Genomic DNA, 23,736 nt, shown 5'->3' on the forward strand with positions numbered 1-23,736 from the left:
TACGTTTTTTTTTACCTACTTTTTTTTCTTTTTTAACCTTCCACTTGAGCTAACTCATAAGTGTTGTACTAGGTCTTTGCCGCACATAGCTAACCCCACCTAAGTCTAATTTGTCCCATCTTATCGTCTATTAGTGTCACACCAAAATTATCTCAAATGTATTCATTCCAAATTCTATCCGTTCGAGTCTTGCCACTCATCTATCTCTACATCATCATCTCAGCTACATTCATTCTATAGGGATGTTGTTTATTGACCACCCAACATTATGCTTCATAGAGCCGAACTGTCACAACTGTTCTATAATATAGATTCTAAATTCATGGTAAGTTTTGGTAAAATTTTACATTGGCTGCCTACCTACCACAACCCACATCCTTTATTTGGATTTAGGACGGGTTAAAATAAAGTTTAAGGTCATCACCTTTCTTAGACTACCCATTGGGCGATTAGAATAAAAAGAAAAAGGTATACAATAACATAAAAAGGAAAAAAAAAAATGAGCCTACCATCTTGATGATAGATTATCATTGATAATTGACTTTTATAGTTATCTATTCTTAAATAAAAAATGTAATATATTTTTGTCAAAAAAAAAAAAAAAACCCAACAGACTCATATTGCACCGTAAATCATTTGGCTTATAGAATCTTCTCCTTTGAGCTACACATGAATATATTGGCACATAGAAAGTGATATACTGAAGCACAAGGGACTATATTCCATAAGCCAATAACTTTATGCTCCAAAATAAACATGCTAGCTAAAATATATCGGTTGTATAAGGCATTCACCTTAAATAACCAAAGTAACGTGCACCTTCAAATTCAATGTAAATATGCATCTCTAGTGCGAGAAAACTTATAATAACTTAAAAATCTATTTCCATTCGTAGATGTAAAATTGCAATTTCAATGAACGATACAGATGAAGTTGATCTATAGAGGTTTTATTTTTTTTGAAACTAACAATCTAGATAATGTGTTATATTATACACTATTTTTGGGACTTGGAATTCATTTTTTTAAAATCTATATATTTCTACGTCGAGATGGGTAGTTGGAGGATTTTCCGGCATTGAAACAACCATGGAAAAGGATGCAAATATTTACACGGTTTGCCATACACACCACAAAACTACAAATATTTACATGGTTTGCCACAAATAGCAACAACCATGGGGAAAGAGGCAAGCAAATTCACCAAACAACGAGGATTACAAGATTTAGTGAAAATACTTATCTTCCCAAACATATTGATGGATCGAGATCAGGGATCCTCCCTTCCTTCTCTTTCTCTCGCTACACTAAAAAGAAACAACAATGAGAGATATTGTTGGAAAATTGGTGGGTGAAATGAAACCTAAAAATGGAACGATTTTAAAAAGATAAGAAGGATAATTAGTCATTGGGATACGGGAAAATGAGTAGAGACAAAGGTTATCCCACTTGTTTTCTCGTATGGGAAAAAATGTTTTATAGAGTCACAAGGTGATTACACATTACTATAGTAGTGACTATATATACTACCAACAACTATAAGTTACATGTAGCCTCTTAAGTGTAAAGTGCATCATCAAGTGCTTTTGCGCCGACGCCCTCGCACACTCACATACGCATCACACGCTTTGTGTGCTCTGCACATGCATCATCTCTCTCACATTTGTACTAAGAGTATAAGGCATGTGAATGCCTACTCTTAAATATGCTCGTAAAATGATCTCCTCTTCGATATGGGCCAAAGAATCCACAACTTTATCTATCTACAGAATACAACTTCTAAAAAAACTACAAAACCATTTTGTTGTTTTGAAATACAAATAGGTAATTTTTAAACCAAAAATACTAGCAGATATTACCTAATTGGAGCTTACTTTCTCTAGCTTTCCTTCATCAATAAGATCTCTCTATTGGCCTCCTTAATTTTTCAAGATACTCTCTTAGTTTCCTTCATCTTGGCGTCCTTCATCGATAGGCGCTGTCCCTATTGGTTTTCTATATGGTGACCCAACTAGGGCACACAAAAATAATGATTCGATAAAAGATCGTGATTTTACATACTCACAATGGGAAGTAATATCAACCAAGTCTCTATAAGATAAGAATAAGCATAATCATGCATATTCTTTGTTCAACTCAACCTTCATTTAGGAAATAAACCTTTTATGGGGTGGTGATTTTGGTGCCGCCAACACCAACACACACTCCCCCATAATCCCATCTCCCTCCCTCTCTCTCTCGATCTCCTACTTTCTATCTCTACATTAGCTATGTGCCCTTTTCTCTTTCCCTACTCTTTCACTCGGCTCTCTCTCTCGTCGAACTCTTTCAACCCCATCTCTCTCTACCTCTCTCTCTCACACACATACACATACTGAAAATAGCTCGTTGCCCTTTCTTCCTCTTCTCCCATTATCTCCCTCTCTATTCTCTCTCCTTGAGATGGCTCTATACCAACTATCTCATCCCTTACATGGGACTCATCTCTCTTTTCTTTTTTTTCCTTTTCGTTTTTTTTTACTATATAAAAAATTGTAATTTTTACATGGTGAAATATATGTTTTAATGAGTATAATTAATAGATTTCTTGAGTTTTATATAGCGCATATACTATAGCTTTTTTATTTTTTTCGCATAGTAAAATCTACATGCTTTATTGTGTTTTACATGGTGAAATATATTCTATAGATTTTACCTTTAGCAAGGATTTCAATTGAGCAAACATTTCATCATAGACGGGGAGGAAAAAGCTTATGTAAGGTATCAAAGGTGTATTATATAAGTAAGAAGCGTATAAAAAATCAATCATAAAATGTTATTCCAATGTTGAGAAACCTTCCAATTGATAACTTTGATCCGAGATGAATAATATAAAAAAGGGATGATTACAAGTCCTGAAATAGTGACTTACCAAAAAAAAGTATTAAAATAGTACATCGTGTAATACATTTTTTGACCGTCTATTTTCAATATCTTAAAATGTTTATAGATCTACTCGATCTGCATCATTTTTGAAACTTTAAAAGTTCACAATTAGGGATGGAGTAGATTTTCAAACCATCTTAAGAGTTCCAAACACTAAAGCCACATCTTCTTATAGGGTTTAGTGGTGCGCCTTACTTTAATTGTTTAAGGTGGACGCTTAAAATAAACCGCATCCAAAATAAAATAAAATAAAGTCAAATAAAACCAACTAACCAATGAATAAAACACAATAATTAGAACGTGTTATAATGCAAATCTTAGACGATCAATAGGTTGTTAAGTCAATCTATCTCGTTACATGTACCATGGATGGGTGGGATATGAAAATATAATTGTCATTCTATATTTCAACTTCTTGCCGATTAGTTGTTCGAGGAATAGTCAGAACCATCTAATTTTGGAAAGAGGCTCAGGTTGTGATAGTAGCACACCCAATACCTTAGTTGCATATTGTGGCTATGGAAGCGACTAAAAGCTTAAAAAACTGCTAACCAATTAAAAAATGGCACTAACCAAATAAAAAATGCGTAGGAGCCTGTCATGCTCACCGAATTACCCAAAAAAAAACAAATATCCAATTTTCAGAAATTTAAGTTTAACTGAGGAATAAAATCATTGAAAACCCTAGGTGTCAGGCTTCCGAATTCTAATAGTTTTCCGGTTCTTTGTTTTCAAGAGTGCGCTGCATTTTTTTTCCATTGTTTTTGCCACAGTTTCTAAAACAAACAAACAAAACCAAAATCAAAACTCCAAAAAATAAAGTAGAGCTTGGATTGGTGTAGGAAGTAGCTCATTTGTACTTACCTTTTTTACATTTTTGGCAATTTTTCCAAACAAAGAGGCAAAATGGTACATTTCATTTATTTATTTTTTGGGTAATTTAGTTGGCAAGATAGGCATCCTACCCGTTTTCTCATATAGATTTATTAGTTACCTTTTCTAAATGTATTAGTAGGTGGTGTCTGCAGGATTGGAAACCACCTAGCCTCTTTCCTAAAATAGTCCCATTTCATTTGACCTTTGGGTCTTTGCATTTGGAAATAAAAAAGTTGAACCCCTTTTATTGCAAATGTGATTAATGTCCATTTGATTACACCCTTTTATGTATGACCAGGAGTTCAAAAAAATTGTGATTATTAACAATGAGAAGACGCCATTTATATGAAATGTGTGGTTTCTATGATAACTTTAAACAATCCAATTAAAGCGCACATCCAAATTTTATCATAACATGCAATTTTGGTGTAAAAAATTATTAGGACTGTCTGAAAATATATTATTATCTCTAATTATAAAATTTTAAGTTCTAAATGCTTAAAATCAAGTAGATCTATAAACACACGAAAATATTGAAAATCTTGAAAATGGATGGTCTAGATAATTTGTTGTAAGATGCACTATTTCTAGGACTCAAGATATTTTTTTTATTTTCATATTCATACATCGAGATGTTGAGATGATCAATTAGGGGGTTTTTCAATATTAAAACAATATTTTTCGATGAATTTTTTAAGTGCATCTTTAATTCTACATTTTATGGTTGCATTCTTATATAAACTTTCTCCTTATATGAAAGTCGCGATTGTCTATTACATTTATATGTCTAGATGGAAACTTCTACATTCTATATAAAGACAATGAGCATCTCATTTACGTGGGGAGTCGATAATATTTTTAAATATCTCTCTCCATTTCTTGAATTGATCTAAAGTGAATTTATATCACCTTTTCAATCATTAGACGCCAACAAATAATAGTTAGAATAATGGTTTTCATGGTCTAACAATCATGTTCAAATTTTGACAGACTTTGAGCAAATGAAACAACTGAGCGACACCAGACCCCAATGGCCCAACCATGCTCTCCTGGGGAGATTTTAATGATTTTAGTGCACTAATTGAATACTTCCTTAGTTTTAATAACAATAATTGTCATTGTTGGGGTGGGAACATGATGATTTATTAGTGATCATGTTGATTTCCCCTTAACTGGAACATGAGTGGGGATTAATGAATACAATTAAGAAGAGGAAGAGATTGGAAACATGAATATGTTAAAGGTTCATATGTGGGTTAGCAATATAGAACTACTTAATTATGCTGGTTGTTTAGGATTAGTAATACGATCTTTAGTTTTCATTGTAGACCCTTGTTCTGGACTGCTAGATCTCAATAATTAGGTTATTGTTGTCATTTGACTTGAGCTACTAGGGATGCCATATTATTGAAATGCCTTAGGGGGCGTTTGGCTGTACATACTATACCTATTAATACATTAATTTAACAACATTATTCTCTAGTTTATGTTGTTTTGTGGAAGGTGACTTATTGAATATGATTAACTGATGTACCAAGTGTACTAGACCTCCGTGGAGAATTTTTCTGATGTGGTTAGAGGTTATGGATATTTGTGAGGACTTGATGATTTCGTTCTTACATGTTTGTTGGGATGCCAATTACGTAGCTGATGGCCTTGCTGAGTTTGGTACGAGCCAAAAAATGTTTTTATTTAGGATGATTTGATTAATGTATACTTCCTTTATAGCCATTCAGTTTATTTATAAAATAACTTAACATAGTAAAAAGAAAAAGAAAACAATATTGTATAGAATACGTTCTCTGTTGTTTAGTAATATCTATTTTAAAATTATCTAAGATAAACTTATAGACAATTATAAGTTTATCTTTTTGAGAAGATGTTTTAACTTTTTAAAGATAATTTGTTGAGACTCGCATCTTTTTAGCGAGTAATAGCTAAAACTAACTAAAAATCACAAAAAAAAAGTTATCTAATTAAATATTGTTATAAAATACAAGGTACATACTGAACCACTAAGAAAACAATAATATTAATAATAATATATTAATTTCAGACAAAATAATATTATGAAGAAGAGAAATTTGTTTTTTTAAACATATTTTATGGCCGGTACCTATTTGAAATGGATTTTAATACCCACTGCTAATTTGAGACGAGGATAGATATTAGCACGAAAGGAAGTCTTTGCAATCTTTGCAGTGTGAGGGGTGTCTTCGTCAAAACTATGTCTTATTTGTTAATTTTAAAAGAAGTTTGGGCTATTTTAGGTATTTAGCTCCAAATATAAGCAACCTTCGCGGTTTCATCTCATCAATTTGCAGAGGGAGAGAGATCGCTCCTGTTTATGGTACATCTTTATCATCTATTTTCAATATTTATTTGATACTTTTCTCATATATGTACGCCTTTTTGCTCATATTTATACTGATTTATAGTGCATTAGTTATGTTTACCTTGATGGTTATTGATAACCTTCAAATGACCTAAATTTCACTGGTTTTTTTTTTGTCAATATTTGTATTCCTTATGATTTTTAAATTCTCAGCTTTGGAGGAAAGTTTCTGTTTTTTCTTTCTCTATCTCCAAAATCAGGGCTTTAGTCACTGGAAGGCCCAAGTTCTTGACTATGTGTAAATCATTTTTCAGCCGTTTTTAGTGTCCAGTCCATGGAAATTCGGACATATATATTGGCCCTGTTTAGGGCTTGTTTGATGCATGCTACTGATTTTCTGAATGTTTTTGAGTTTATTTATGTTGTTTCCAATTGTTCTGAGGTCATGGTAGTCATGGGGCTGTTTGCTGACACGTGTATATCTATACAACTATATTGTCTCATTGCTAGTATATAACTGCTTTTGTTATATTTTTTGTTTCAATCTTTGATTATTGAGAGTGGGATACCATGGAAGATGGTGTAGGTTGTAAAATTATGTAAAGCTCCTTTCTCCATTGTTCATAATTTTTAACGGAATGATTAGTTTTTTGGGACCTTTTGTCATATGCATTTCACACGCATTTTTGTAAAATAAGACAATTTGCATTTTTATTATTTTATTTATTTGTGTTTCACAATTACTCTCAAGATATATGGGTCCTTTTTTTTGGATAATTGCATGAAATGCTCAGTTAAATCCTCAATGAAACTATCAATTCCCTAACATGGATAAAAATTCATGAATTTTTGACTCCTCCCAGGGTAAAAGGTTGATCTTGGTTGGTTACCCTCTGGAAATTCACTACCTCTCCTTTGAATCTTTGCTTAACTCATTTCGAGAATAATTTAGACTTCCTACTATAAGTTCAATTGAATGGTATAAAAGAAATTTCACAAATTTTGACTCTTCTGGCCCTATTAGATTGATCTTGGCTGGCTATAATCTGTGAGTTATTTTTCTACCATTTGAATCTGTACCTAGCTCCCTTTGAAAATAATTTGGGCTGCCCATTTTAGGTTCAGTCTTCAGGATGCCGAGCTCTCTGACTGTAAACTGTCATTTTGAGCAAGAAGTAAACTAGGATTCTTTCTCTCTCTCTCTATATATATATATATACACACAAACACACACATACACACACACACACACACACACACACACACACACACACACACACACACACACACACACACACACACACATATATATATATATCTCCTGATTAATTTTCGTTGCCTGGTTCCATACCAGCTTCACTAGTTTCCTGGGCTACTACGATTAGCTTATTTTTGCGAAGAGAGATTGTAAGCACCTGTTTGGTGTGACTTATGATGGATTCTCCATCATAGTTTAACTAGCGAGTGTACTTTTTAGTATACATTACCAAGGTGGATGAAGCATATATGTAATGTAGCAAAATTTGGATGCAATTTCTGTGAGCCTGCTTTTTTTGTTTATCCATTTTTTGGGAATGGAAGTCATTATGATATTGGGTTGTAAGTTTATTGAATTGCAAGAAATTATTATTTTTGGCAACTGATCATAAAATTTGCTTTCTTGGATCTCGTTATCGGAACTGAACTGCTCATTAAATAAATAAATTATATAATGTTTTTTCTTTTCTTTTTATTAGGTAGTGCATTGTTAGGGATCGTGAACACCTTAACTAATCAAGTCCGAGCTGGATTCCTAAAGTAATATGATCCTTCCCTAAAATGTCCCCTGATATTATCTATATCAAACATTGTAATTAGTTATCTCAGCCTTCTTTCAGCCTCTAAATGGACAATTTTTTAAATGATTGATAGCCAACTCATTAAATAGCATAATATTTTTCCAAAATCTCTTTCAGACTACAGTATGGCCTCTTATATCTGCATGGCAGTATCGTTTGCTTAATACATTATCTTATAGACTCTTTTAAAAAATATACTTTTCAGTGATTCACTTGGAATTCCCATCCATAATTTTACAAACACATTTTTTGCCAGTATCTGTGGTTTTCTTGCATTTTTGGAACGGATTGCTTCATTTATTTGCTTCTTGGTCATAATTTTTTTTGAGTTTGATTCTGCAGGAAGCAGGAGGCACAATGTGTCAAGGGAATAAGAAGCTTGTGGTATGATGCATTTCTTTCTTGTCTTATACTTCTGGCATGTTATGCAGCTATCATGATCATAACTTGTCTTGGTTGCATTATTGCAGATCCTGGGTATTCCTTGGGAAGTAGATGATGAAGGTCTACGGCAATACATGAAGCAATTTGGTGAATTGGTTGATGTCATGGTGATGAAAGTAATATTTTTTCCTTTCATAAAAAATATTTGAAAGTAGTAGTAAATTCCCTCCAACTTATTTTCTACTTTTCATTATTACATGCTTTGAGAACTATGCGTTTCTATTTGATTTTTGACCCACAACCATCTGCTGATGACATTGGTTTCTTAGAACACATAATTTTTCATTATTTTGTAATTTTGCTTAATGCACTAGCCCTGGTTTGCTACCTATTTATTGTATTTGCATATTTGTTTTTTGCATGCCATTCCATAGAAATAAAAAGCATTGGAACAAAGTTGTATCGGGTTGACTAATATAACGAGGGATGGGCAATGCATCTATTTCTTGTCGGTTGGGATGAGCTGAGCATCTCAAAATTCATGTGTCATAGCCTTCGTTCATTCCTACACTTGCTACTTCATCCATTGGGTTAAGATAGTTAAGAATCTGAGGCTTGCTGGAGAGTGAGAACATGCCAATTGAGGCATTGACCATTGTGCAACCTTGACTATATATGGGCAAGAATAGTACAGTTAAGAGTGTAATATTTGTCCAAAAGACACCACAACTGGCCCAGAACTTATTGGGCTGATGAGGCGTCCTTAAGTTGTTTGAGCTCTGAAACTTAATTCGCATCCATTACAATCTCTATCAATAAACTTGAAGTGTTTGATTGCCTAGACTTGATATTATGGTATTGTCACAGACCATGATTCGTCTATTTTTTTTTATCCTTATGCGTCTCTATTGACATAATACATGCTGATCCCAATACTGGATGCTTTTGTAGCCATAATATTGATAGTTGATTCATGGTAAACCAGATTTTCATTGCCTAAAACATCAAACCTTTTGTAACTCGACTTTGGCCGACATTTTGGCCATTCATTTATGTAATGAAATATGAAACTTATATTCAAGTTTTTCTTTCTTTTTGTTGTGGACTTCTATATTTGCATGTAAACATGTGGAAGTTCGGAGCTACTTGTGTGGCTATTTGTCATTCTTTGTATGGCCAGGATTTGAAATAGGTTCTAGGATCAAATAGTAGCTGTTCCTTTCAAAACTTTAAGAATTGAATTTTTCTATTTTGAGAATTTTTTTTCTATTGGCTTATCACTCCAATTCACTGTGATGATTAGGATCGTATAACGGGGCGGTCACGTGGTTTTGGATATGTCACATTCTCATCTCCAGAAGATGCACAAGTATCATTCCAAGCGAGAAATATTTGTTTATGAAGGTTTCGTCATATAGTTCCTCATGTTGAATGTCTATTCTAATATTATGACCCTGTGATTTCAACAGAAAGCTTTGGCGGTAGAGCATTCTTTGAATGGGAGGACCCTCGAAATCAAAGTGGCAACCCCAAAGGTTTGTGCATCTTTGTAAAATAGTTCAAAAAAAGCTTGCACTTTCTTTACTATTAATCAATGTTCTTAGCAATATATGGGGTACCCATGATAATTTTGTATCCAATCTGTTTTTGCATCACTCTTTTGTGGGGAAATGTTGACACATTTGTTCTGTTTGTTTCGTCTGGGTAATGATTTGGCAGATTTGTGGATGTGTTTCAGGTTTCTTTCTTGACAAACCTGGATATGTTTTTCCATTCAACCCAATAAAACTCGCATATATTAGGAACATAAAGACATTTGAAAATTTAACCAAGCTTGCAATCCTTTGCAAATTATAGCAATGTTTTAAAATGGGGGATGTGTGTCCCGAGCAGTTGGGGGGCGATGTGGGTGCATCACCTTGATGCTGTCAATAAATATAAAAAAAACCAAAAAATCTCAAGAAATGGGTTAATGCATAGAAAAATATGGAGGTGATTTATGTGATAGTAGGTATTTAATTTGTTCATTAACTAGAATATTACATACCAGCTGTTAGAGACTCTGAATCTGATGATAAAAGATTTTAGAAATAGAAAGTAGAAAGTAGAAACTTGAAACTAACTTTATAGAAGGCATTATAACATTATCATAATTCATAATTTTTTCATTTTTTAAAGCTATCCATGTATTCTCTTATCTCCCTTTTAATATCTTCGATAACTTGTGGGCATGCTCTGCTATTCCCAGTAATACCGACTAGATATTCTTTTTTGTCGGAAAATACCCCCCATATAAATATTCAGAAAGAGTACAAATAATATAATTTCGATCTTTCAAATTTTTGAGTTCTGCGTATTTCCAAGTTGGATCCTTGTTACTCAAAGATTGTGAAGAAGACCTTGCCTCCTAAAAAAAAAAGTGTTTAGTTTAGGAAACAAAAACTTACCGATTGATTGAAATTTGGTTCAATATATTTTTGACCCTTGAAACCCTCGATAGGTCGACGAATCTATACTCAAACGTCTTCAAAACAATGCCCAAGCTAATTCCAATTGGCAACCCAACTAATAAGTAGAGCAAATCAACGATTTTTGTCAAAAACAATTTTCGCCAATTTTTTTTCCCTTTCAATTTGATCTAAAAACAGCCACATTTGTGGCTGTTTTTTTGTGGTTGGGGGCTGGTGGGGGACCAAGACCCTTCCCTCCCAAAAATACCCATGCTTGTGGGCACCATTTTCACCCACGAGCTATGCGGCGCATATGCGCTATGCACTATGAAACATATACGGTAGGATGCGGCAAATATGCGGGCGTATCCCACCAAAGTGCATATGCACCCCTATATGATGCACTTTTGGGGGGCATAGCGCATTATGGGCCGCATATGCAGCGATGCGACAACATTTTAAAACAATGAATTATAGATTGTTTCCTACTCTATAGTTGCAATTGTTATATTCACGAAGTTTTTCTTCAGCTTGACTTGCCTTGTTTGAGAGTATATCCTTGTTACCCAGTGCTTGAAATAATAAAATTCATTCAACTAGACCACCTTTCGCAAGCTAATTATTCAGATTTTTTTTTTTTGAAAAGAAAAGGTGATATTATATTAAAGCATAAGAGTATGATTTACCAAAAAGGCCATAAGATGTGGGTATCATTAGCCGTCATGACGATTGCTCAGTCATGCACTATCAAAAAATTATATCTTAAGTAACAAGTCTCAAGATAAAGCGGGGGAGGGACTAAGTTACAAAGAAGTTTGATGAAGAAAAAGTGGGGGAGGGGAAGGAGTGCATAAAGAAAAGAAATAGAGAGAGAATGAGGGGGGAATTGAGGAATGGGGGAGTATAAGGGAGGAAAGATATAGAGAGAGCATGGAAGCAGAAAAAGAAGGGGTCGGAGTGGGGGGAGATTGAGAGAGCATGGGGAGGAAAGAGATCCAGGAAGAGTTCTTTTTTTTTTTGGTCCTCTAGGTCGGGGGGGGGGAGGGGGTTGGGGAAGAGCAAGAGAGTGAATAGGGATGAGAAAGATAACATAGAGAGTGGGTAGAGATGTCGTCAAGAGAAGGGTAAGGAGAGAGAGAGAGAAAGTTTGAGAGGAGAGAAAGAGCATAGAGAGAGCGAGTGTAGATAGAGAGGAGAGTCCCCGAGGGGGGGGGGGGGCAGCAGAAGACGAGAAAGAGAGCCAATAAAGCATCGAGAGTTGGGGGAGAGGTGTGGGGTTTTGTGGCCTTTAGAGGCCTAGAGAGCTTGTAAAAATGATAACTTTATAGCGGAATATGCACTTCAATGGGAGTGTGTGCGTTGTCTGACTATGGGTTGGGCGGTTTAAGATATTGGTTATCTCTAAAACCCTTACCCCTGGGCATGTGGCATTATCGATAAGGGTTTACAGTGGGTCATCACTTGTTGAGGTTGGAGAGATGCTTAGGGATGATGTTTGTAGGTCAGGAGATCTGTGTGGTCTCATGTGTGCACTTGTAGGCCTCTAAGGGCAAGGGCCAAAACCTCAACCAACTTTTGTACGGCATATGCATGTGACAAATCGCATTACTAGGAAGCAGCCCTATAGAGGGATACGTGTACATGTGCATAAAGAGCCCCTTTTGCATTGTGGTGACAAGTGCTAGACTTGTTCTTAAACGAGGGGACTGAAATCCATATGTTAGGTTATAATTTTACTGTTTATTCACCAACTTTGACAAGCCAATTATCAACTCCTGCATTGAGATTGTAGGTCATAGGTCTTTGTTGGGTTGGATAAGAGAACAATAGTTGATCATTGTTCTTGGGTTAAGCGGAGTGCCCTTGTTGTCGCTATGTTTGACCCATTAGTACCAGTCTACTTCTATAATAATTTATTTTGATAATATGTGGGGATCAAGGATCCAACCCCACATGTGTGTGCCATCCATGAGTGGGACCTGTGGCCTTGTGGGGCATAATATCTCTAGGGTGGCATGCCCCATTTATTTTATGTACCACTTTTAGTTAAAAGTTTTCTAGTTTAGTTAGTTAGGGAATCTCTTAAAATTAAAATAGATTTCTTTTATATTTAAGTGGAAGTTTTAAAGTAAAAGATTATCTTTGACTTCTTCTAGATTTTGGAAGATCTAGATAATACTAAAAGTAATTATAATTTAAATTTAAATAGAAGTTGGACTTAGGCAAATTATAAGGGGATAAAGTTGCTAATTACTACCCAAAGTTATGATGGCTGATTTGTGGGACGGATGGATTATATTTATTCTCTCTCACCCCATAGATTCCTAATATTTTAATGTTCAAGTTGCGTAAATAAGATAAGGCATACTTGGAGAAATCCTTTACCAAGTGAGAGATAATTTTTTTTTCTAGTTAAACCCTACTTGAGCCTTTTTGTAAAAATTATGACATAACCTCTCTCTCTCTCACGCCATAATATATTTTTCTTTCTCACGTGAAGAAAGTATCCCCTCTCTCACATCAAGAAAATATCTCTCTCTCTCTCTCTCTGTCAATTTTAAACCACGAGTCTCCCTTCTCTTGCCTCATAGAGTCACCCCACCCTCAAGAAAGGAAAAAGGGTGGTGGCATTTTGACACCCTAAGTGAAGACGTTGCTGTTTTTGAAGAAGAAGAAAGGTACAACCAACCAAGAGAGAAATAAACCCTCAAGCCTAGCCCTAAATTTGATCCTATAGGGTTCCTACAAGCTGTAAATAGGTTTCTATGCTCTCTAAAAGCCCAAGATTGAAAGGTATTGTCTGAAAAGCTTCCTTATTTAAGAACTTCCAGCAAGGCCTAAAGGATTAAAAATGTGCAATGGCTCAGGGAATCGGTTGTGGGGTGTACCAAGCCCTGTGGGGGTGACTCAGGCATCATCTAGTAAGTCTGCTTCGTTGATTTAATTATTTTTCAGTCGTATTTTATATTTTTTCCTTGAATTTCAAGGAAGATATTTCGTACTCAAAACTATAGTGGAAGATTGATTGTTTCTCCTACATGGTGTTTGTTTTTTTTGCAGTAATAGTAAAGATCCCATGTTGTATTTAGGGTTCTAATTTTGATTTATAACAATGTATAACGGTTTATGTAAGTGGAATTCATGTATATTGAATAAAAAGAATTTTTTTTTTTTTTGAATTTACGACCTTGAGTTCCACATAGCCAATCCCTTCAAGAGGGGGCGAAAGAAGACTCATTACAGAGAGAAAACCGAAAGATACATGATTGGTATCCCACATACTGGACTCAACCCGAGAAGTTGGAACCTGGAGCCTTGTAAAAGCAAAAAATAGAACGTCTCAAACTCTCAGAGGTTACAATTGTGCTGCAGTGGGTGTGAGTATGGCTCCATTTTTTGCGTACGTGTCAGCTATCGAGTTTGCCTCCCACCAGGTGTTATGGAAGTTGACTTGAAGTGGCCTGCATAAATGAGCAATATGGACAAAAAGTATGGGGGTGAGTCTCCAAGGGCTGTGTGAGTTGCTAGGTGCCCATAAAATAAGATTTTTGGAGTCTACTTCAACAATAAGATGGTTGCCCCAACAAGTAATGCTCACCACAAGACCCTCCCCCTTTTCCTCACTTGAAAAAAAGGTTGTAACGTCAACATTCTCAAAAAATAAGATGGTTGCCCCAAGTTGGGTTGAATCTTTTGAGGGCTTCAAGGAGTCTTGTTGCTTTGGCCCAACATGAATCACCAAAACCAATGTGAATGGAAAAAGAGTATAGGTTAGATCCTTCCGAGTCTTTGCAAATGCCACCAACACCACATGGGCACGCATGCCCTATGGAGCATCTATCAATGTTGAGCTTTCTGACCCCATGGGGTGGGGAAGCTAAACTTTGGACTGAGATGGTGTTGATTGAAAGTTACCCCTCCAATTGGATTCAGCATTTGTTTTGGAAAAGCCCTTGGGATGCTTGCAATTGTTAGCTCAAAAAATCGTAAGATCTCTGGGTTTTTCTTCAGTTGCACTCTCACTATTCTTGATTTCTCGAAAAAATGTAAGATTTTTTCTCCCCCGATAAGGACCCGAGAGTAGCTTCAATGAAGGCTCTCCAAAGCAAGTGGCCTGCCGAGGTGTGGGTGGATGGGGAGAAGTAGGAAGAAAGGAGGTGTTTGATGGTCCTTGGGTTTATTCATTTCCAATCAAAGTCTCTTAGATGTTTGAGCCAAACATCGGAGGCGAGTTTACAATGGAGGAAAAGATGACAACGAGTTTCTCATTCCTCTCAGCAAAGAGGACATGTGCTTGTGAAGTTGTAACCTCTTCTCTTCTAAGGTAGTGGCGGTTGAAGATGGTTAGCCGTGTGATTTTTTATTTGGTCTTCGGGGGGGTGGGTGTGTGTTTGGGGTGGTTTGGGTAAGTCGGGCTTTATTTTGAGAGGTTTGAGGGTGTGATAAGGCAGGGTCAAGCGCTTTATAGGAGGAGGCAACTAAGAAAACCCCTATATGATCTTTAGCCGATATCACCCTGTGACCAGATCCATTGATAAAGAAAGAGGCTAGGGCCCTACAGAGAGATAATAGGTCCTTCCATCCATGGTGATGAAGGGCACGTTTGAAAGTGGGTGTTCAAGCTTTGCCAATGCTGTTATGTCAAAGTAATGGGCAACAATGGCACTGGGGTTGAGAGCTATTGCATACAGATTTGTCCAAGTTGCCCTAAAGAGTTGGTTGCCTATACAAGTTTGGTTCCAAAGAAGAACTTTTTCTCCTGAATTAAAACCTTATGAAAGGCATGAAAGCTCGTAGTATGCAAAAGCATTTTGTTTCACTGGAAACCAACCTAGTAAGTCATTGCCATAATTCTAAAGGATAAATTTGTGCCATAAAAGGTTTTGGTTGGTGGTGAAGTGGCAGCACCATTCACCAATGAGAGCCCAGTTTATCATCTCAAGGTTACAAATGCTAAGGCCTTCAACCTTTAGAGACTTACAAACTTGATCCATAGGTGTCAAGTGGATTTTATGGTTGGAGATGTCTCCAGCCCACCAATAATTTCTCATCACTTTTTTGAGATGGATGAAGATGCTAGTAGGCATTTTGAAAAGAGAGATAGCGTAGATAGAGAGAGAACGTAGATTGGGATGTTGGAGAGTGTGGGTATGATGAGAGCTACCCTCCAAGAGATACCCCCCTTTCCAAGAGGCAAGCCTTTCTTTGGAAATTTTCAACAATGGGGTCCCAAAAGCCGTTTCTAAGGTTTCCTAAACAGAGAGGGAGGCCAAGATATTTGGCTGCGATTTGGTCATTAGCACAACCCCATGTATTGGTAAGGAACGAAAGACGGTCGTTTGACAGATTGATCCCCATCAGTTTAGATTTGGACATGTTGATTTTCATGCCAAAATCGAGTTCAAAGCATCTTGGAAAAAGCCACAGGTTATCAACTTGTTTGATGATGGCCTTGCAAAATACCAATGTGTCATCTGCGTATTGAAGGTGACAAATCTCATCTCGAACCCTAGAAGGTTTGCAGCCTGAGCAACAAGAGGTCCATAAAGGATCTATCTGTTTTTAACAAGACCACTCTGGTTTTGGTAGATGACTTGGTCCAGGACGGTTCTCAGCCACGTGGTGAGAATTCGGAGATGATTTTGCATGGGGAGTTAAGGAGATTAATAGTTCTTAAGTCTTTGACGTCATCTGTGTTGTGCTTTGATACCACTTGTTGTGCGCGGAAACTCTAAATCCGACAGGTTGATTTTTGTCAAATAAAGTATGAGAAATAAAACAAGAAACACATACCACAAGAACACAAATATTTACGTGTTTCACCCTATAAGGGCTACATCCACAGGCACGACAAATTGAAATCCACTATACCAATGAAAGTTATATCCTAGATTTTGGAACAAACCTCAACAAGAACACAGTCGAGCAAACCCTTTTAAACCTATTCTCCCAAACGGCACCATGCCGATCTCTCATCTCTATTCCATAACTAGACCACTGTCTAGGAAGAGAACAACTTTGAGAGCAAACGAGATTTTATCTCACTAAAAGGGGAAACAACCCAAAATCTCTATGGGAACCGCTTCTCTACAAGAAACCAACCTCACTCTACAGGAGTCTTCAGGAGGCATCATCAATGTTTATCTTCATAGGAAGCTTCTTCTCGCAAAGAGGAAATTGCATCTTATGCACAGGAGCCTCTACCTCCCTCTCTCTCTAGAGGAACCACCATTACCATATGGTGACCCAAATTGGGCACACAAATTCTCTAGACTTTCATCCCATATATATAAGATTAGGAGTCCATACTAAGTAGGAAACTTCCTATTGATGTTATATATACTTCAAAAGACTAAGAGATATATCCATCAAAGAGTCCTAACATTATTGGATTTCTATTTCCTTTAGAGAACTTATCAAATAGCAATCTCAATCCCACATAACAAGGAAATATCTCAATCCCATATAATATGAAAATATCTTAATCCCGCTTAATATGGGAATTCTTGAAGTGGGTGATTTTGGATAGCACCAAATCCAACAATCTGTCGTCTCAATTTTGTATGGGGGATGAGGGCAACAAAGGTGGCCTTCATTTCTTTGCTAATGATGCCTCTGTGGAAGAACTCATTGAAGAAAACAGGGATGTTAGTGCAGAAAGAGTCCCAGTACCTAGAAAAGATGGCAATCGAAAAACCATTAGGGTCTAGTGCCTTGTCTTTGGTAAGGTGGAGATGGCTTGCGGGATTTCCTCCACTTGGAGTGGTCTTTCAAGCCTCTATGTGGAATAGGGGTCCAAGGTGAGAAAGATCAGCGAACTGAGGACAAACGCCATAATGGACCGTGTAGACTTTTTAAGATAAAGGTAATGGCAGAAGCCATTCGCTCTAGGTCCCACAAAAAAACTGCTCCTCAGTGCATCCTTGGTTCTACTTATAATAGAGAAAGCTACATTTAGAGACCCATTCTTGTTTTACTACAAATTTACAGCTTACTGGACATGAATGAATGACAGTAATCTTGAAATGGTGTGGATTACCATGCCTCTTCATATTCTGGTTTATAAGTTTTAAAGGGACAATTTTAATTACGCGAAGAATGTGGGTCTCTTGACATCAGCTTCCATGGTAGTTTATCTGGCATAATGGTATCCTATTGATCGTTGTAGCATTATTTAATCATTTACTTGTTTTTGTTTCCCTTTTTTCTTTATATGTTACTGAGATAAACCTTGCTGGCAGAATTTGTTGTGCCCTTGTTTGAAGTTTCTCTATAAATTTAGTGTTATGGTTCTGGTGCTTTATATGGGGTTGGCTGAAACTGATTTAATAGAAAACATAGAAACAAAACATTGAGAACACTTATATAGGAAACTTAAGTTCTACATTTTTAGTTTATCTTGTTCAATATTTGGTTCCTTGGCATACTGAAAGTTTATTATGAAATTTCTGACCCCTTGCAGGAGGAAATGGTGCCATCAGGAAGAAAAAGTACTCGCATTTTTGTAGCCAGAATACCTCCAAGTGTGACAGATGAGACATTTCACAGGTTTCTATGCATCCTGTGGTCTTTTATTTTTTCATATCTTGTGTGTTGCTGACCCCAAATAATTGGGATAAGGCTTGGATGATGATGATAATCTTGTGCATTGCCATTATGATAGTATACTTATTTATTTTGGGATAATTCAAAATATTGGCAACATAATTCCATGATTCACTAATAACAATATAGTAGGGAAACAATTGTAGGATGCAAAACATAATGAAATGAGTCCAAAATGTCATTCGAGAACTAGACTCTAATGCTTTGGAGGGCTCTGAAAGAAGGAAATTTCCACTGACCAAATCATTCTGTTGGTACTGAAGGAATCACCCTCAATGGTTAAGATACCTGACAATTTACGTGTCATGTCTGAGACCAATTCATGCTGGACCTCAACCACCTTTACGGTGATAACCACTGAGGCTACCATCAACATTGATTTTCTCGGATCCTTTGGAGCAGGATGCGAACTCGTTAAGTAAATAAAATCTGATTCTTTATTGGGAAAACAAAGTAAAATAAAGGTTGATCCATGTTAAAAAATTGTTATGTAGCGGAAGGAATCACGTGTTTGAAATTCATTTCTACATGGTTGTGATATAGCAAAAGAGCTTCACTTACATCAAAAGTGTCTGATCTTTGGTCTTAGTGATGATGAGAGTGGCTAAATTGAAGATGTTACACATATCTTATGTGCAAAAATTTCTGAATTTGTCCATGCTAGTAACGGTCAATAACAGATATCAAGGAAAATATTAAGCTCAAGTCTAAAAATATCAGTAATTGGGAATTCAACTCAAAATTACTGTTGATGGTCTTGGGGTTGAGAATTCCTTCAAATTTGATTACGTTAATTATGTTGCTAGGTGATAATTTTTTCACAATCATCTTTACAATGGAGTGGGGCACTCTCCTGTGCCATACGTCTCATGGTTTTGGCGCCTCTAGCAGGAGAATAACTGATCTTGTTGGCCTCTCCAAGAACGTGTAAAGAAGACACTAACTGATAATTAACAGATCTTCAGTTTTCCCTGTATAGCGTCTGCTGCGACACAATTGCTCTGTGCCTCATCTAATCTTATTTTCTTCCACTTTCCTTCAAAATTTTCTGAATAGTACCACACTATAATATCCTGATATTTCAGGATATTGCAGTATCTAATATAATACTAATCAGGAAAGTTTCTAGACCCTGTTTGATACTCCTGATTCCTATCTTCTAAAATTCAGATAATAGCTTCATATTTGAATTCTAAAAATTTCAGGTCTGATTTGAATTTTTGGTGATTTAGAAAATGCTATCTTGTGGGCTCTGGTTTCTCTATCGATTGAATCTAATGGGATTTGCTATTGTGCCTCCTAATGATCTAAATCCTTAAGCTTTCCCATTTCTCAAGGCTGGGGCTCCATATCCCCCCATTGCCTCTCTCTCTCACATTTATTTTCTCTCTCTAATATTACCTTTCGATATGCAATGCCTTCTGTAGTAAGCACAACTCTCTCTCTCTCTCTCTCGCCCCTCTCTCTTACATGGAAGTTCTCAAATGGTAGCTGTTCCTTCCATCTGCCTGCAACTTCTCCTCTGTCTGCCATTCTGCAAATGTATGGAAAGAGAGAAACACCAATGAATTAGGATTAGAGGAGTGGAAAGAAGGAAAGGGAATTTCTGGTAGAGAATTGTTATGCGATGAATGGGGTTGATTTAGGGAAATTATGGGTTTTAGTGGGATTTTTGGGGTTAAAGAAGTTGGAGAAAGAAGTTGTTGAAGTTATTGGCACAAGGAAATTGCAGGAGATGCATTGTGAAGTGAATGATATTGACAAGGACGAATTGAAGATTGATGGTTTGTCCATGTCCAAATTAAAAATGAAGAAGAAGAAGGGTTTTGAATGGGAAAGTGCTGTGAGTGAGATGGGAGAATTTTGGAGAGCATGTGTCTGCCGTAATTTATGAGGATAAGTTCCACAGTGAAAATTAAACGGCATGAGAGTTATGGGCATGATAGGAAATTTAAGTTGGAACCTTGGGATTGCATAAGGAGAATCTCATTGAGAGTAAGGGTTTACCTTCTTTGGCTGCTCATTCCCCTCTTGTTTCTTTAGTGTTGTTTTTTCCTCACTTCCTGTCTTTTACCAGAAGTTTTAGAGGCCGAGATATAAGGAAGATTCTTCTTGCTCTAGATTTTGTATTTTATTGTAATTGCAGGAAAATGAGAGAACATAGACCTTTTTTGGAAAGTAGTGATTGCTGATACTCATGCTTGGCTCAGGTAGCATTGCCATGGCACCAAAGTTGTTTGATAGGTCACCTGAGAGAAATTTAGTTTCATAAAAATCTAATATTTTGATGACCAAACAGTAAAAAATATCAAGTCTATAAGAATTCTGAAATACAGATTGATAGTCCAACAAACACATGAAAACATATATTAACTTAATAACTAATTTAAAAAATATGAAATCCAAATATCAAAATTGTGTTATGTCAAACATACCCTTAACTAGAGAATCTCATATTTTTCAATGAAATGCGTAATATTTTTCAATGAAATGTGCAATATTAGACTTGCCTTGGTTGGTAAAACTTTTGTTAGATGACCAATTTTCTGAATGTGATAGAAGCTGGATGGGTTTTGCAAGGTTACTATGTTGTGTATAAGTTCAGAGAGTGTTATATCCATAATTGGATGTGTACTGAGTTGCTAAAACTTGTGTTAGATGTCCAATTTTCTGAATGTGATAGAAGCTGGATGGGTTTTGTGAGGTTCTTTGTTGTATATGAGTTCAGAGAGTGTTATATCCTTAAAATGGATGGTATACTGAGCATTCTCGTAAAAAGTCTGGTTTCCCACAAAATTGCCTATGATAATAGGTGACCAGACATTTCGCTACACAAACCTCTCCAAATGTTGGGAACCTCGTAATCCCTTCATAGACAAGTCTTGAGCAACAACTTCTTTCCCAAGTACACACTCCACAGACATGCATAGAATAAGGGACCCCCTTTAGAATCTCACCTTTTGCCCATTTCAATTAATGCGATTACCTGCCTTTTGCAAGATCCATGTATCTCTGACGCATCTGATGCCCTATGCAAGTGCTGCAGCTTCCAATTCCCTGTTTCCCAGCCTTGACACCATATTTTTTGCAGCCACCTTCAGTTGCCATCTCTTTGGTACTCTTGTAATTGCAATCTTCAGTTCGGCTAATTGAGCAAAAAAAACAGAAAAAAGAAGAAACCTCCAATGCCACTTTTCCCAAAGAGTGACTTTTGGGCTGATCTTATCTTAAAGTTGAGAACAAACCCCAACCCCCAACACCACCCCCCCCACCCCACAAAAAAAAAAAAAAAAAAAAAAAAGCAAAAACAAAGACAAAATCCCCTTGGGGGATTTGTGAACCTCCTGTCACTCTAAGGAAATTGATAGTTCTTACCTACTTTCACTGAGGCCTACATATAGAATAGGACACGAAGTGGATTTGGTAATTGCTTTGTGTGGCCTTAAACAGGCGATCTGTCTCTTCTCGAATAGAGTGACACTGTTTATAGTGAGGATCTGGATTCACCTCAAGTTATGCATCACATGCTCTAGCGTAATTGCAATTCTGACCAAGAATTGGGATGTCAAGATGGAGTAAAAGGCAAGTTCTATGTCACAAGCCTTAAATTTTGCTGCTTGAACTATTTGCCTCATAAAAGTCCCAAGCGTCATTATATTGGCTGTTGTTCCTTGGATTACTGCTTCGGTATTGGTTAAATTCAACAAATCTTATGCTTGGGCAGCACCTTTATGCTACATCTATGCTTTGCGTTCATTGGCTTTGTTATTTATTACACAACTTTCTTTTTGTTTGGTTTTATAGGAATGTAATGTGTATTAGTTGACTGTAAGGAAATTTGATTGGGTATAGGTGATCATTGCAGTTATTTCGCGAAATATGGTCTAATAAAAGATTCCTACATGCCAAAGGTAAATTTGATTTGTCACCCACTTGGTCATTTTCATTTCTGTGATCTTTTTGCATGCATTCAGTTCTTTTAAACTGTTTTTCATTATAAAGTATGTCATTCTTTATGTTCCACTGAATTTCTTCTACTATATTCAAATTGGTTGTTTAACATGAGTCACTACTTCTGCAGAACCTGCCACTTGGCTGAATTTAATGGCATAAAATAGTTAAATTTTATATTACTATCATCTGAGTAATAAAGTCATGGAGTCAGTGATGAGCTGTTTGCAGGAGCTTGGAAGTTGTAAAGGATTGAAGGTTATTGATTTCTCTGAGAACTTAACTGATGTAGATGTTTTCTTGTTGATATTAGTGATTTGGTGTAGTACAGTGCAGTTTCTCTATGTTATTGCTCATGATTTTTATTTTTTATATGATGAGATCTCAATTATGTGTGTCTGGAAACCTGCTTCATTGCATACTATTGAAAAATGTTTGTCAATCTAGCATAATGGACCATTCACCCAGATACTTCTGCACTAGGAAAATGCAAAATACTTTTGAGGTGTTTGGAAAATGTTCTAAAAGTTCTAATTTTGTGTTAATATTGTTGTTTCCTAGAGTTAATAATTGGTAGGGTAGTTTATCAAACTACCCATAAGAGATGAAACAATTTAGCAATTTAACGCTTTACCCATACTTTTGATTTAATTTCAAAACACCCATAAAAAACACCTGGTCTTGAGTTGGAATAGTTTCCAACGGGTAAAATATTACGTATTTAATCTCTTATGGGTATTTTGATAAATTTACTGAATTAGTATAATGTAAGAGAGATCACAAATGGCAGAATTAAAAGGTTGAGTCCCCAGGTGCCATCCGGTTGATTAGCTTCAAAAGAAAAAAAAGAAAAGCCTAGGTGGCATGTTGTACCTTAGCCGTGTAATGTACCCATGTCGTTCCATAAAACCGCTGTATCCTCACTCAGTACATAAATGACATTCAAAATGCAAAGCATTTGAAAATAAATGTCTGCGACAAACTAAGATCTCTTGAATTCCCAGGTAGCTGGGACCCCGTATATACCTTATCCGTGTTTATATATGGAAAAAATACACCCATATCATTCTATCAATCACTGTATACTCCCTCAGTACATAAATGACATTCAAAATACAAAACATTTGACAATTAGCATCTGCAACATAATAAGATCTCTTCAATCTCCTGATAGGTGGGACCCCTTCTAAGCAATTTGATGAATGAATCTGTCAAGAATATGAGGTCCTTCAGTACCCTTTGCCAAAATACATACCTAGTCAATGCAAAATTCACTCGGGCCAGTGTAGAATCCTTAATGCAAAGACATGCTGTATGGCACCTTAGGCTCATTTCATTTGCATTCCTTATAACATTGTCAAAACCCTGCAGGC

General features: G+C 36.2%; 1 protein-coding gene across 10 annotated transcripts in view; it reads left to right on the forward strand.

Moving 5' to 3' along the window:
- Positions 1-6,115: 6,115 nt before the first annotated feature.
- LOC18427747 (uncharacterized) overlaps positions 6,116-23,736 on the forward strand; it is a 29,678-nt gene continuing 12,057 nt past the window's right edge. For 2 of the 10 annotated variants that reach the window (XR_016043774.1, XM_088851138.1), the window contains exons 1-8: positions 6,116-6,150; positions 7,872-7,932; positions 8,316-8,357; positions 8,444-8,533; positions 9,661-9,726; positions 9,827-9,892; positions 18,270-18,355; positions 22,265-22,323. Coding sequence is in view for 6 of the 10 variants with exons in the window: in XM_088851138.1 (XP_088707264.1) it covers positions 18,340-18,355; positions 22,265-22,323 (75 nt within the window). In the remaining 4 variants the exon portion in view is untranslated. Of the gene's footprint in view, positions 6,203-7,871; positions 7,933-8,315; positions 8,358-8,443; positions 8,534-9,660; positions 9,727-9,826; positions 9,893-18,269; positions 18,356-22,264; positions 22,324-23,736 lie in introns of all 10 variants that reach the window. The other 8 variants (XR_016043772.1, XM_011622688.3, XR_016043773.1 and 5 more) reach the window with 5 other exon arrangements.

This window comes from Amborella trichopoda, chromosome 11, assembly GCF_054954075.1.
Source record: "Amborella trichopoda isolate Santa Cruz 75 chromosome 11, AtrichopodaSantaCruz75HAP2 v2.0, whole genome shotgun sequence".
Lineage (NCBI taxonomy): Eukaryota > Viridiplantae > Streptophyta > Magnoliopsida > Amborellales > Amborellaceae > Amborella > Amborella trichopoda.